The 15,113-nt window shown below is 38.4% G+C and overlaps 1 protein-coding gene across 2 annotated transcripts in view; it reads left to right on the top strand.

Moving 5' to 3' along the window:
* The window catches only part of SLX4IP (SLX4 interacting protein), an 81,036-nt gene that overhangs the window by 54,519 nt on the left and 11,404 nt on the right, over positions 1–15,113 (top strand). For both annotated transcript variants that reach the window (XM_080616841.1, XM_080616842.1), the window contains 2 exons: positions 7,756–7,833; positions 10,700–10,788. In XM_080616841.1, the coding sequence (XP_080472967.1) occupies positions 7,756–7,833; positions 10,700–10,788 (167 nt within the window). The remainder of the gene's footprint in view (positions 1–7,755; positions 7,834–10,699; positions 10,789–15,113) is intronic.

Raw genomic sequence — 15,113 nt, 5'->3', positions numbered from 1 at the left:
TTGGTACTAGATGATCTTTAAGGTCCCTTCAAACCCAAACCATTCTGTGATGTATGATTTTACAGTCAGTCTCTAGCTATTTGCACCACATCTGGCACCTGCTTCACTGTTAGAGCTGATCTGATGATCACAATCATGTGGTGTTCTTTGTCTTTTTGGTGTCCTCTTTGCATCAGAACTTGTGAGAGCAGAAAGAGATTGACACTTACTTGGCAATAGAGCCTTTCAGCAACTGACTTAATTACAGGCTATTTGCCAGCATTTAAAAAGAGAAAATACAGAAGACTCCATTGTGGTGACTTTCCATCTATTTGTTATGCTTCAGAATTTCCTTATATTCTGAGCTGTTATAAACCTAACGAGAGTCTGTTATGTGAAGAGACAAAAATCTCTGAACCTTTGGCACAGCTTGCTTTGTTCAGTGAGAAACACATGCTGGTTCAAGTCCACACGTGTCTCTTAGAACTCACTTTCTTTTGAAGTGTCCTCTAGACGATAGGGTAGAAGAAAAGAAGACTCATGACCATGAACATCCACCTCTTGGCTCCACCAGGCTATCCTAGCAGGAGACAACATCTGTTGCTGCCATATGTCAAGATTAGCTTTGAATCATAAAATCATGGAGTAGTTGCGGTTGAAAGGGACCCTAAAGATTGTCTAGTTCCAACCTCCTTGCTTTGGACAGGAACATCTAACCTTTTCACGTTCATGCCAGCTGATGTTCTGCTGAAGATACCCACTTCTATGAGCTTTTTTACTCATTGTCTCACATCATGTCTCCAGTGACAGACTGCTGGGCTTTTTTCACCAAACCAAGAGGATTTGTAGCCATGTGATGCAATATAATCCTGACTTTTTTAAGCTACCCTTGCCTAGAGACCTTGTTCTCGGTCGAAGATGAAAGTCTTGTCAGCTGTAGGAACTATAGGGTTAAAACTGTTTCCTCTCAGGGAAGAAGTTTTGCAGAAGTTATTTCCTATTGCCAGGGAAAAAAAAGTAGAGCCTGGAGACCTGTGAAGGGTTTGACTTTATTTGAAAATCTTTCAGCATCATAGTATTGGCACCCACAATTATGTTGTTCTAATGAACAGTGAGAGGAACCAGTCATGTCTGTTCCATTCTAAAAGCTCATTTCCACATTTTGATTGGGTTTTTGTGCTGAAAGAGACTGCTTCATATTGTAAAATTCAAAATCCTCCCTTTTCAAGTATTTCTTGGCATCAAAAAAATGTGTGAAGCTCATGGATATCCTCAAGGAATAAAAAACCTAGAGACAGGCTGAAAGGACGTATTTTTTGAAAGAGGTATGTGCTTTGAAAGTGACTGTGCATTCCCTGGTGCCTTGGAAATCAAACTTGTCACCATCACAGTGTCTGTGTTTCATTTCAGCTAGAATCTACCTTACTTTTGTCACTGCAACAAATTCAGTGATGTAAGTCAAATTGCTCCATTTGGATACAGCTGTGTCTGGCCAGTTCGGAGGAGATGCTAAGGTCAACATGCAAATGTGGCGGCAGACAGTTTTTAACCAAGCTGCTCCTTCATGGCGATGCAGGCACTTTGAAGAGACTTCAGATTCTTCTCTGCTGCTCATTTGTCAACATTTACCACAGGGTTTGTTTCCCAATTCTCTCTGCTTTTTGGCTGGTAGCAACAGATGCCTTTCTCAGCCTTTCTCAGTTGTTGTGCTCGTCCCAGTGGTTAAAGAAGTCCAGGCACGTGGCTGCGCCTGGAACACAGTTTATACGTTCAAACCAGTGAGAGCTTATAAATGGCTTTCAGTTCATTTGTTAAAGCACATCATGTGCAATTAATAATATGGTCACTGAGTCTGAGATGAGCAAAAGGATGAAATCAAATCTTGTATTCTGTTAGAAAACAGTTGTCTATGATAATGGTACACTAATGACCATCAAATATATTGCTCTAGTTTATCTGCTTGACTGCATTAGCAGGTGTTTTTAGCTGTTACTGCTTATACATTATGCATGAGTATTGAGAGGCTGTAACCTAAGAGTTGTTTTTCAGGCCTGGATCTGCTTGCCTCTCCATCTCAGGTATTAGTGAGGGGAAGATGGTCTTCCTCTTTTAGAGCTGGTGTGTTCTCAGGACCATCAGGTGCATTTGTCATAGAATGGTTTGGGTTGGAAAAGACCTGAAAGATCATCTAGTTCAAACCTCCCCCCCGGCTATGGGCAAGGACGCCTCACACTAGGCCATGTCACCGAATGCCCTGTCCAGCCTGACCTGGAACACTGCCAGGGATGGGGCATTCACAGCTTCCTTGGGAAACCTGTTCCAGTGCTTCACCACCCTCACAGTAAAGAACTTCTTCCTTATACCCAACCTAAATCTCCCCTGTTTAAGTTTGAACACATTGCCCCTTGTCCTATCGCTACAGTCCCTGAGGAAGAGTCCTTCTCCAGCATCCTTGTAGGCCCCCTTTATATTCTGGAAGCCACTCTGAGGTCTCTATGCAGCTTCTCTTCTCCAGGCTGAACAGCCCCAGATTTCTGAGCCTGTCTTCGTATCATCTTGCAGCCAGATGGTCTTGTACATGCTTTACTTCTCTGTTCTTCCCTCCAGAATGCCCATGACAAACAGGCTAAGAAATGCCTTATACTGGATCCAGTTTGACCAGTATATGTTTGATTTCAGAGTGAATTCTGCACCTCTCCTGCTAGAGGAGAGCCCTACAACCCTACTCTTGGATTTCACAGAATGGCTCAGTCCAGTTTCACTGTTAACAGCTTGTATTGTAAAGGGTTTAGACAGTGTGCAACAGCCAGCTATCAGAGTTCTGATAGCAGAGAGGATTCTGCTAGGTGTTTCTCATCCTTGTCTTGATCAGATTTATTAAAAGGGTAGTGTCTTTTTTTCAGTCATAGCCCTGCTCCCTGAGAGGAACTAAATCTTGTCCCCAGGTCCTTGATGGGACAGATCTGTCACCTATTTGTGTTGGCAACTGTCCTGTGTTCAGAGCATTTAGCAGGTAGAAAACTAGCACTAGTACTAACAAAATTGTGAAAGAAGGTGGTGAAAAAAGTCGGTAATCTGGTTTTGTCTATACTTGGTTTAAGCTGACTGAAAGGCACTTGGAAAAAGACAGAGGCAAATTACATCACTGAATTTATTTGCAGGTGTAAGAGTTTGCAAGATGAGACCCTGCAGCAATACTCACTCACTCGATACTAGACCCTTTTTTTGTTCAGTCCTTACTTGATGTATATAAATTTAGTGGCCTGTCTGTTTATCTTAGTTATTAAACTTTTGTTGTTGTGTTTTATAGGCTTTATTTTACGTTTTCCTGTGTACTTGCTGGTGATAAGCACTTGAAATAATGAAAATGTTAAAAAATAATTTAACAATTCTTTGAACTGAAGGCAGAAGGGATGGAAAGAATGGAAAAGAATGGATAAGAATGGATGTCATCCTGAGCTGGTGAAGTTGTTCCAAATCCAGCTATTTGGGGTATCACAATTTGTACTGGATGAAAATTCTTGTTGTCATTAACCACAAAGTTATTTTGGGGGGGGGGGGAGGGGGAGGGATATTCTAAGTTGATGCAGAAATTCTGTATCCCTTCTGAACACTGAAAAAGCTCAAGGAGCATTGACAGCCTTTTGTATCTGCTGTCCCTGCTGGTGTGTCCTAGACTTGGACTTAACCTTTCATGTCAGCATTTGGTTTGAATCTCCCCTAAGTTAGCAATGGCAGCCTACTCTGGAGCACATGAACATGTTTTGGGAAAAGGAAAGCTGCACCATTAGCAGGAGGTTTGGAATAAAATGTTCCTTTTGGCTTTTGTTTACAAACGGATCAGGAATTTGGATTTAGTGGTGAATAATTCTAAGTGGAGAAATATGACTGGTAAAAAGCAGTGTAATAATATGTCTGTAGAGCACTTTGAAGATGAAAAGCTCTATATACTGTAAACATTATTACTAGTACAGCTTAATCTGTGTGGAATAATTAATCTAGCATAAGTAAAATGTAGATTTCTTTTTTAATGTACAATATAGTGTTTCAGAAGTCTAATGCACCTGTGTATTTAGTTTCATATTGTAACATAAGGAATTCATCCTCCTATATTTTTTTAATATCTGTATGTTGCAATGATTTATTTTGTTGTTAGTTTCCAAGCTTACAGACAGTCCTAATCCAGAACAACCTGTCCTAAATGTGAAATGTCTGGGCTGGGAGGGAAAAAATAGGGGTTTTTTTAAAAGATGATCTAAAAATATTGAGTGATGAGAAATAGGTGCCTGTCAGATACGGAAATGTTTGTGAGGCAGTCGGCCTTCTTAAGCTCATACCGTGGCTTTGGAGAAGCCTGAATTTAGTTGCAGAGCCACAGGTGCCAGATTGTGCTGGGAAGGGAACACCTGCCAGGCTGCTGCAGATAACTCAGCACCTCAGAGGCATTTTCCCAGGCTCCCAGATGAATGGTCCCTAATAGCCGTGGGAGAGGGCTTCCCATTGCTCCACACTGTACCACAGCCTCTTCTTGGCAGCTTTCTGGAAGCACAAGTCAGCTTGGCTTGTGACTGCTTTGGAAAACAAGTGTTGCTGGATAGTCTTACAGTAAAGAGTCAGTGTCTGATACTTCCTCTCGGTGTTGTGGGACTATGAAATATAACAAGCAGGGCAAATTACCATTCCCTTAAAAGGCATCACTCATTGAAACTGAAATCTGGCTTTTCTAGAACCACTTTTAGTCAGTCATATGTTTGGTTTCAAGCTCTATTTTGTTGGGTTTGGAGATTTTTTGTTGTCTTGGTGTTCTATTTTATTCTTGTTTGTTTTTTGGAAACTGGATCTGGTGATTTAGGTGAACAGTTTCGAAGTAAGAAAAACAGAGCTCCAAATCACTAACACCAGTTTTATTTCTGTTTCTGTATTGGTAATCTACATTGAATGATGAAGAGAAAACTGAAGATTGGGCCATGTGGGTTTGCTGAGCCTATGATCTGTGAACTTTCTTACTACATTACTGACTGCAAAACACTGTATGTAGCTTAATGTTGAAACTTCTATGTTGTGCTTAAAAGGAGTTAGTGATGGATCATTTGGTGCATACCAGCTGGTCTCTTCTTCCAGGTATCATGAACAGCAGCTTTTGCTCCTTGCTGGGTATACAGTGGCTGTCTTCCCTGGAGCATAACCCACAGCTTGCCCAAAGCCAACATTAGTATGTGCTGGTATATAAACAGCGTTGATGGTGGACAAGTCTGGAACTGAGAAGAGACTTAGACTCATGCTGAGTAACTGTGTAGAAAGTTCAAAAAGCTGCAAGTTGCATGAGGTTGTCAGATAAGAAGGTTTTCTTGTGGGGTTTATTTTTTGGTTTCTTATTTCATGAAGCAGAATGGTTAATCAGATCATATATTTCTCTTGAAGGAAGCAGAAAGAGGATATCACAGTTTTTATAGTTCTGCAGTAACTCTGGCAACTTTAAAACTAGGGAAGTTCTGCAAGTTCCAGCTGACTATGGATTAGATCAGATGTCACATACAAGAAGCTTTCATAACATTTGATTAGCGTAGCTGTGTGATGCTTTCAAGATACTGGTATCTTGAATGCATCTTAAAACTTTCTCACAGTTAGCAGTAAGTAACAGCAAATCATCTGTTCAGGCTTTTCCAGCAAAGTCAAGTAATAAATAGCCATGGAAACTAAAATTATTTTCTAGTGTTAGTCCCTCTGGGCCAAGCTTATTGGCTCAGGTGCAGCTCCCTGGGAAGGCTTTATAAGACTTCAGACCTGAGCTGACACTGCAAAACCAGTGTAAAGGTGTCTCAGTCTCTTACATAAGTAGGAATTCGGTTAGATTTGAGGTAGATGTTCTTTTCCAGAGAACAGTAGCCAGCTGACTCAAGGGCTTTAAGAGGAATCTGAAACTTTGTTCAGGCCATTAGTCAATCAGATATGATTAAACACTCAACCTCTCAGAGAATACCAAGGTAGCAAGAAAAATAAATAGATATACCTGTCACTGATTCACACAAGAATTTCAGGAATGAATTATGATGCTTTTTCCTTGAAAAGCAAAAGATTCACTTTTTCATTTTAAGTTCCTCGCAAGAAAAACACATTTGGAATATCCTAGACAAATGGAGGTGGAAACACTTCTAGTATTTACTCTTTATATATAATGTTTGAAGATAGATATATATATGATGTTTGAAGATTCGTTTGCAAAGATGTACTTTTAGCAATGTTACTTTTTCAGCATTGCTGAGGGTCATGGTGGAAAATGCTATTATCACATTAATAACTTATTTATGTATTCTTTGATTTGGCTCACCCTACTCACAATGTTAAAGAATCACGGATGCCAAACAGGAAATATCTAAAAGTCATTTTCTTTAATTGTGCTCGTAAATACACAGTTAATAAGGCTTGTGGATTACATCCAATTTTTTTTCCAGTGCTCATCATTTTTAAAGGACGGTTCAACTTGTCACATCTTGACTTGATCTCAAAAGGGAAGTCAAAGTTTAAATGTCTTCCTGAGGGGAAAAAAAAAAAGATGGTTGATAAATTTCAAAGGGATTCTTGTGATCAATAACTGTAGTTCTTAATGAGGGGTGATACTGAACAGCAGTTGATGGTGAGCTCCAGGAGGTCTTGTAGGAGTGTTATAGCCAGTGCAGGAGAGGGCATGCATTTTGGGGCTTATACTTAGAAATAAGGCATGCCTTGGCACTAGCTCAGTAGAAATTGAGGCTGGGACAAACAGGCTTTCCTTCTTTTTAAATAGTTAGATTAGAAGAACAGCAGTAGCACTTTATTTGCTAACTTTTCTGTGGTAATTGCACATAGGGTATGATTGCCTTGGAAGCAGAAATAATTTAAGTCTTGCAAAACCCATCAGAGTTAGGGAAAATACCACTAACCCTCTTCTGCACATTCATTTTAGTGAGGCATCCAGAAGGATTGTGGAGGAGGAGTCACAGATGCTAACTTCTTTGAGTTTCAGTGGGAGTTAGGTTGCTAAATACCTTTTTGAATTAAGTCCTAACTGATTTACTTAGGGTCATTTGGGAATTTAAGTAGAACAAAAGTAAAAGCTGATTTCCTTTAGCCGTAGCCTAATAGTCTCTTTGCTGTGATATAACCCTTTCTGTCCTTTTCTTATGTTACACATATCGTTCTCAGGAACAGAAACTGAAGAAGCCTCTGTGTTTCAGGTCTCTGCTGGATCGGCCGGGCTAGCTCTGTCTACTTGTAGATACTGAGGATTTTAAATATATGCATCTCTCAATTCAGTGGAATTGTAGATAATTAAGATATTTCATATTTTGGGGGGACTTTTGCCTATCAGGCTTGAATATGTCACTGTTCTCCAGAAGTCAGTTAGTACATGGTCATCTATAGTGCTCATGTAGAATATGTATGAAAACCTCGTGGTGAATAGGACTCTATTGGACTAGTGACCATGACATTAGTCTGTTAAGGAGATGAATGCACTGATCAATTAATTAATGATAATTTATTTCTGTGATTGGATACCAGAACCTTGGTGGTTAGTAATGTTTTAAAATGTTTCCCTTGTTTCAGATACTAATTTCTTGATACTTCAAAATGGGCATTTTCTTTTAAAAATTATCTTTTAAACTTACTTTTTTTTTTTTTTGTTTTCTTGAGCTGCTGCTTTCTCTCAATCCTTCCTTCACAGATGTACACCACTTTGAGACCAGAATGCCCAAGATACCTTTACACTTATTATTATCCCTTTGTTTTATGTTGCAGCCAACAGTTTGCACATTACTGCCTACTTTATGAAGAGATGGGTTAATCTCCGTTGTGCTGTAGGGAGACGTTATCGTGGTAAGAAATCAGTTTCTTATAGTGCTACTTAGAATTCTGCATTTCTGAGAGAAAAAAAGGAACATAAACTAATACTTTGTCAGAGTTTGGTCTCCTGAATCAAAATATCTTTCAGAGCTTGGTTTTGATTGGGGATTTTTCAGAGGATGTTTCCTACAAAAAAAAAAAAAGATAAGTTTTTTAACATATGATGGCTTTTTTTTTAAAGCTTAATTTTAAATTTGTGTATGCCTTGCCCCAGGGTGATCAGCTAAGCCACACCAAATTCTGTCAGTATGATGAGACTCAGCACTTTACTGAGTCTCTGCAGGGTGAATCAACCAGAGGTTGCAGTATGAATCACTTCATTATTGCTCGAGTGTCTTGTGACATCAACAGTACCATACAAGTGTATGCAAGAAAAGGCTTTCATTCACCTCAGTGCTATAAAACCTTTACACAGGTGATGTCATTGGACCAGACCTTTTCTTCATGTTTTCTCAAGCCAGGATGCTCTGTAAGGAAGTGATATCAATCCTGTCCTGCCACCAGCAATGAAAACGACCTATAACAATCACTGCTTTGTGTGCTGACCTTTTGATTAAAAAAAAAGCAAAATAAATCAGGTGCCTTTAAAAATAATGAATATTTGAATAGATATTTTAAAAGAATTTCTGATTTATCTAGGTAGGAATTCATTATATTCATAAATGTTCAAAACTCTCTTGAGATGCCGACAAGTTGTTTTCTAAGTCCTATTGGCTGAAGTGATTGGAGTGTGGTTTTAAAGTATTTCCTCAAATTTCTTCTCTGAACCTACGAATAGAATCCAATGAATGCCCAAAGACACTTCATTTTCTTAGCCAGCAAGTGAGATTGTTATAAAATGTAACAATAAAAATGCCCAACAGGAATGAGCTTGCCCTACAAGTGCTGCCAAAAAGAGATGCTCTGATGCTGCAGTCAAAACTTTGCTTCCATATGAAGTTCCTAACAGGAAAGGAGCTTTATTTTGCTGGGTTTCGCTCCCAATAAGTAGAAAAATAAGCACATATCCTATAAATAAATAAATTGGCACCAGTGTTTCCTTTCGGTAAGATAACACCTAGTCCTTCACAAACAAAACCCAGATGTTGAGCCTAATGGAAGAATCCTGCATAGTTTAATTGGTGATGCTCACCCAGTATCTGAAGTAAACTTAACTTACCTATGGGGCTGTTAGTGGAATCACACGTAATAGAATCATAGAATAGTTAGGGTTGGAAAGGACCTTAAGATCATCTAGTTCCAACCCCCCTGCCATGGGCAGGGACACCCCACACTAAACCATGTCACCCAAGGCCTCATTCAACCTGGCCTTGAACACTGCCAAGGATAGAGCATTCACAACCTCCCTGGGCAACCCATTCCAGTGCCTCACCACCCTCTCAGTAAAGAATTTCTTCCTTATATCCAATCTAAACTTCCCCTGTTTAAGTTTGAACCCATTACCCCTTGTCCTGTCACTAAGTTCAGTCCTTGCAACAGTTTCCAGCTTTTCTTTTGTAGCCTATTTGGAGGATGTCCATAGACTACTTGCAGTTTGAAAGCCATTGTACTAGACCTCTGCAGGTGGTTTTTCAGGTCTTGAGGATACAAGCAGAGATAGAATAGTCTTGGACACAGTTTTGCTAACAGAGTTGATATTTCTGAAAGGATTACGAAAGGCTTGTGTTCATCATCAAGTTATAGTAGCTTAACAAGCTGTTGTGCCATACGAATGCATCTCAGGTCTCTATGTAAGCTTTTTCAGCCAGTGGCAAATCTGTTTCAGCATCCCCGTCTTTCATTGTAATGACTCAAGAAAAGTCACTGCTGGTACACACTCAGAAGGGTTTGTCAGATACTAATGGAGATAGGCTGTTGGTGGAGAAACAGTACCTTGTAGAGAGGCAAGCACCTTTATGGATGACCTGATCATCACTGGCACAAGCCTATACTCAATTCATTGTGAGGAGATATTCCATCAAAAAATGAGGTCAACCTTATGTTTTTTTTCTGTATGCCTCATCTCTTTCTTGTCCCAGAAAATAGGGCATTATGGCTTGGTCTTGAAATATAACAAACTTCAAAAATTAATAGCTCTGTTTTTGTAAAATCAAACTGAAAACCAACAGCAAAAAAACCTGAGCTGAAGATACAAAGACAGTAATCTAAAAATAATAACTAAAATAACAAAATACCCAGCTATGCTCTCTTCATAGCATTGCTAGGTACTGAATAAAGTTTGGTCTGATCTGTTCTGAGAACCCTTCAATTTTTTATCCTTTGTAACTGGAAGCTTTGTTGTGTTCAAAACAAATCATGTGATCTTGAGTAAAATCTGTAATTCAGTAGCAGTTAACCAATTTGTTTAATGAGTTCAAAACTCACTAGAGTTAGAAGCACTTAGCCTTACACTGAAGTTTTATGCCAAATCCTGGCTGAATATGTTGTGCTGTATTCCAAACATAATTTACAGCTGTTGTGATGAAAGGACTCATCACCAGAAGAACACAAAAGAAATCACCGTTAAGTGCTTTGTCTGTTGGTTCTGTCTGGTGTATTTGTCCAGGGGTGCAGGTGGAGTAATTTGCAGCCATGACCGTCCTCTTGGGAGCTAAACTTGCTCTGACTTACTGATTTCTATATTTTATTTGTAATGGTCTAAAAAACCAAAACAAACGGAGGGATGAGATGCTGAAGAGAGTAGGTAAGAAACTACTAGAGTGCATAAAGTGAGTTAGTGTGCACTTTAAAACCTCAATTATTCTGTTTGCCAAAATAACATCCATATATGTTGATAGTATGTATGGTTTTGAATATGGCTCTGATTTTTGTAATCTTCTTTTCAATTCTTTTTGTATAGACCTGCGTGTGTTTCCAGACAGATTTGTAGTGTGTGTCAGTAAACTTGACTTTAATCCAAGTGATTGGACATGCGACAATGATGTATTGGTATGTACAAATCTGTTCTATAAATTTTCTGGTTTATAGTAGTAAGATAAACTTTTATAGATAGATGCTGGTATTCATGTATTTGTGACTGTCATCTTGAAACCAGAAAGTCACATTTACAGTTGGGCTGAAGTATTCAAAAAGACATCCTGAAGTGAGCTCAAAGCAGACAAAAATGAGAAGTTTTTGGAAGTTCATCATTTTCTGAGCCAGATAAGGCTCAGAGAAAAAGACCATATATTTAGAAAGCTAGGTATGATTTTAGCTCCTCGATTTAAGAATCTGATTTGTCTTTGTATTTTGTCCTTGTAACTTTTTACTTTCCAAAATTATAATGGGGCAGTTTTTAATGTCCAGGGGTCTCTTATATGTTCTCTTAGCACTTGTTCTGTGAAACAACTCAAACAGATCAAAGCTAGCCCTGCTGGGGAAGAAAAATCCCTAAACGTTTATGGAGAAAAAGGCACTGGTGTGTACTTAAATACCATAAGTAATTCTACTTGAATATTTCATCCTGAAGGCTTGATCAGGGTCAAAGGCTTATAGTTTTTATGCAGCAGTTAACTGCTGATTGTCTCAGGAGTGCTCACACTGACCCAGGTGGCCGGCTATAGGGCAGGCAGTCTCTGCTGTGCTCGCAGCAAGAATCAGAATTACATGCTGAGGGCTATGTGTATTTTAGTAGTTTATCTTAAATGTATTAAAGTATATTTGACCCTTGAAAATAAAAGTTTTTCTTCTGCCCTTCAACTTAGTATTTTTTTAATATCAAGCAGGGTGGTTTTATTTATTATACTAAATGCAGATTTTATGATCTTGATTCCTAGATTAGTAAGTATCGTTAAATGTCAGAGGACCCAGCAAATGTTTTTCTCTCTCTCAGAACATATCTAACTGCTTTAGAAGTACTTTGCCATTTTGGAAGTTATTACTCTCTCAATATTGTCTTGAAAACTACTTAGATGCTTTGAGTAGATAATCCTGCTTCTGCTTTTTGACTGAGAAATAGCTATCTTATTTTTTCTTGCCTAGTATCTCTTATGAGATACCCAGTTTCCCCATTTGGTGGTTTTAATCTTTCCATCAAATAAAAGAGGAGATGTTTTCTTTAGTTTCTTTCACATGATGCTAAGACAGTAGATGAAAAAGGCAATGTTATAAACTTCAGCTTGGCTATTTCAAAAATTGAGCTTGATCTGTGGGAACTCCTTGTTGTTTAAAAAGGGACTTTAAACACTCTGATGTTAAGAAAAAAATATTAGTGGGATTGTAACTTCAGCAACAATGAAATCTTGGGAGTTTGTTTTACTTACAAGTGCAGTATGTGTGCATAGAACTGCTGGAACAGTTGGTGTAGTAACTTGGTAGGAGAAAATAAGTTATCCCTGAGCCATCTTCTCTTATGTGAAAAAGTAACAAGATGTGAATGGCCCCTCCACAAATGTTTTGGAGTATCTTTTTAATTCCTACCACTCTTAACTTAAGGGGCTCACTTCAGACTGTTTTGTTGATCCAGAATTTCTACGGCACATTAGTACTGGATTTGTCATATACTCCAGTTGAGTACCTTGCCAAGCTGGAGGAGTGTTTAATTGCCACTGAGAGGTCATTTCAAGTTTTTGGCACTCCACAAGTAAGGGCTAAGGGCCTGCACTTTGCATGTGGACTTTTCTCTGTGCAGTTTAGCAGTGAGTATGCTTGAACTCTAAACTAGACCACAAAAGACCACCCAGAAGACCTTTCCGTTGATATACTCCAGTGTATTCTGTCATGGGCTAAAAATGAGGCATATGTTTTGTTTTCCTCTGTATGTTGTTTGGGTTTGAAGAATTTCATAATGTTGCATGCAAGTGCTTTTAAGCGTTTAATCAACTCACACCCTTGGTTTTGAGGGCCTGTGTTTTATAAAAGTAGTTGACTATATGTTAATGGAGACTTTGCCAGTTTTCAGTGTTGCTGAATGTCACTGCAATTGACTTGGTCAAGACTTAACAATCTTTTTTTCCCCCCTTTTTTTTAAGCTGCTTTTATGCTGGTTTATGGTTTGAGTCAAGCTTTCATTCCTGAGCTCTGTCAAGACAAGTCAGGCTCAATGCCATGCTTTCCCATTACTTGGAATCAGTTTTATGTCAGCCTGATACATATTTCTTTCACTCGCTGCAACTCTCTTCCTTCACATATCTTCAGCACTTTATTCTTTGCTGTTTCAGTGTCTTTTAGGCTCTTCTCTGTATCTCTGAAATAGACTCTGCTTAAACCAAGAGTTTCAAGGGATGTAGCCAGATATTAAATGGAATTCTTATATCCTGCATCTTAGCAAAGATCATAATTAGATTGCTTTTGAGATATTCACAAGCACAACTCTTAGCATCAGTTGCTGGGAGGAACAATTTGAAGCCTTGTGTGATTCATCTTGTAAGACAGAAAAGGTAGATTAGGCAGTCTGTCGAATTAGCATTAAGCATGAACTAATAAATTCTAATGAATAGAGCTGAAATAAAATAGAAGAAAATACTGATTTGTAATTTTCTACTTTCTAGAATCTGTTAGAAATGGGTGTTTCGGTCTATATCTAAAAATCGGGTTGTAATAATATTCCTGCAGGCAGTAATTTTGGAGGAAGGGAAATCTCCCTTAAAAAAACAATGCAGCAAGGTATTGAAAATACATAGGCAAATTGTAAGTCTCGGGGAGAAGATGGAAGAATAGCCTGGCTGATTAATGACAAGTTTAAACATAAACCCATTGTTTCCTGTTTTGCCAAACTATGTTTGTAATCTTGAATAGTTTTATCTTGAAAAAGAAGACAGTTTTGGGAACATGGCAAAAAAGGAAACCCAGGGAAATATATAAGAGCTCTGGAGAGATTAGTCATCTTTGTCAATGACGACATTTTCTTGAAGATTATTATGTAAAGAGCTAAAATGGAAAATTGGAAATGGGTTATCTGAAGAAACAGTGGAAATGGAAATGGGTGGAAGGCTTATTGGAGGTTTGTGAGCATTTGAAAATGTGCTAACAATGGAGTATTCATTGATAACCACATCGCTTTATGCAGGAATTTATGAGAGGAAGCAGTTGTAGGGAAAGCACGAAGGAGGTTAAGCTAATGATGATATTAAAGTGAAAATTGTTCATGTGAGATCAGAAAAAAAAGTGGGGAGTAGGAGCTCCTGTCTTGATTAAAAAGATCTTAGGATTTCCACTGAGCCTTGCTATTATGCAAAATATCATACAAAAATAAAGATTATTTTCCAAACAGAATATTGCTCTTAAAAAAGTAACCAAACAAAAAACCCCACATAGTTACACAAGGAGAAAAGTGTTAGCGTTATGCCCAGTGCTGTTTAAATCCCCAACAGACAAATAAAAGCAGAGTATTTCATCTTCGTGTCTGACTTCATAATCTGTGTCATTGTAACATACTTCAAGTACATTAGAGAATTCTCTTTCTTAAAACTTTGAAGAGCGTAAATGGCATGATGGGATTGGATTTTGCTTATGCTGGGAAGAGGTTTTTGGTACTTTGATTGAAACATATATTCAGCTGTAATTAACAAGAGACTTTAGCATTAGAGTATGTGCTGCTGGAACAGTGTCTCTCTTGGAAGGCAGAATGAAAGCTTTCTTCAGTTAGCAGCAATTTGTAAAGATTAGTAGAAGACTTTATGTGGAACTTAGTTATCTTAAATACTTTAAAGACTATTTTATTGTTAAGTAATATCAGATTGGGTAGGGGAAGAAGGAAATGCTGGGAAATACAATTGCACAATTCACACTATGTAAGTGCTAATCTTGGCATGGAACTCTCTATGTGTGTGTATATATAATAAATCAGTTAAACTGCTGTAATGGTAGGCTCCTACTGAAAAGGTCAGTCCACATCCCCTCTAGTTCCAGCTACATATTCCTTTCCTTTCTAGTTACAATGGGCCAAGTGATTCTTCAGTGAAGAATGAATTAGTTCATTGACTTGATCCAGCAGAAAACCATTTATTTGTGAGGTTTCTCTGTTTTTTATTGGAGGATTAATTTTCCGGCATGTCAGTTCACTGAACCAACTCATCCTGTACCCACACAGTTGCCAAGTGTGACACAAAAAATGCTGCAGGAGCACATAGCCAGGACTTGAATGAAGAGAGCAGGAGCCACCCCTTTAGGTAGCAGCTGATAGTTACCCTGGTTTGGAAGTCGCATCCAAAACACAAATTAATGTTACATTTGTTGTAATTCTTGTCCTGCTGATGATTTTGATTTCATTATCCTTTTAAATTTCATTTAATCATGTGTTCATGTGTTTTCAGATAATTCGTGCTTAATTCTTT

Source organism: Psittacula echo, assembly GCF_963264785.1.
Source record: "Psittacula echo genome assembly, chromosome: 4".
NCBI classification, from domain to species: Eukaryota; Metazoa; Chordata; class Aves; order Psittaciformes; family Psittacidae; genus Psittacula; species Psittacula echo.
Note: the sequence above shows the minus strand (reverse complement) of the source record. Positions and strands in the feature narration are given on the sequence as shown.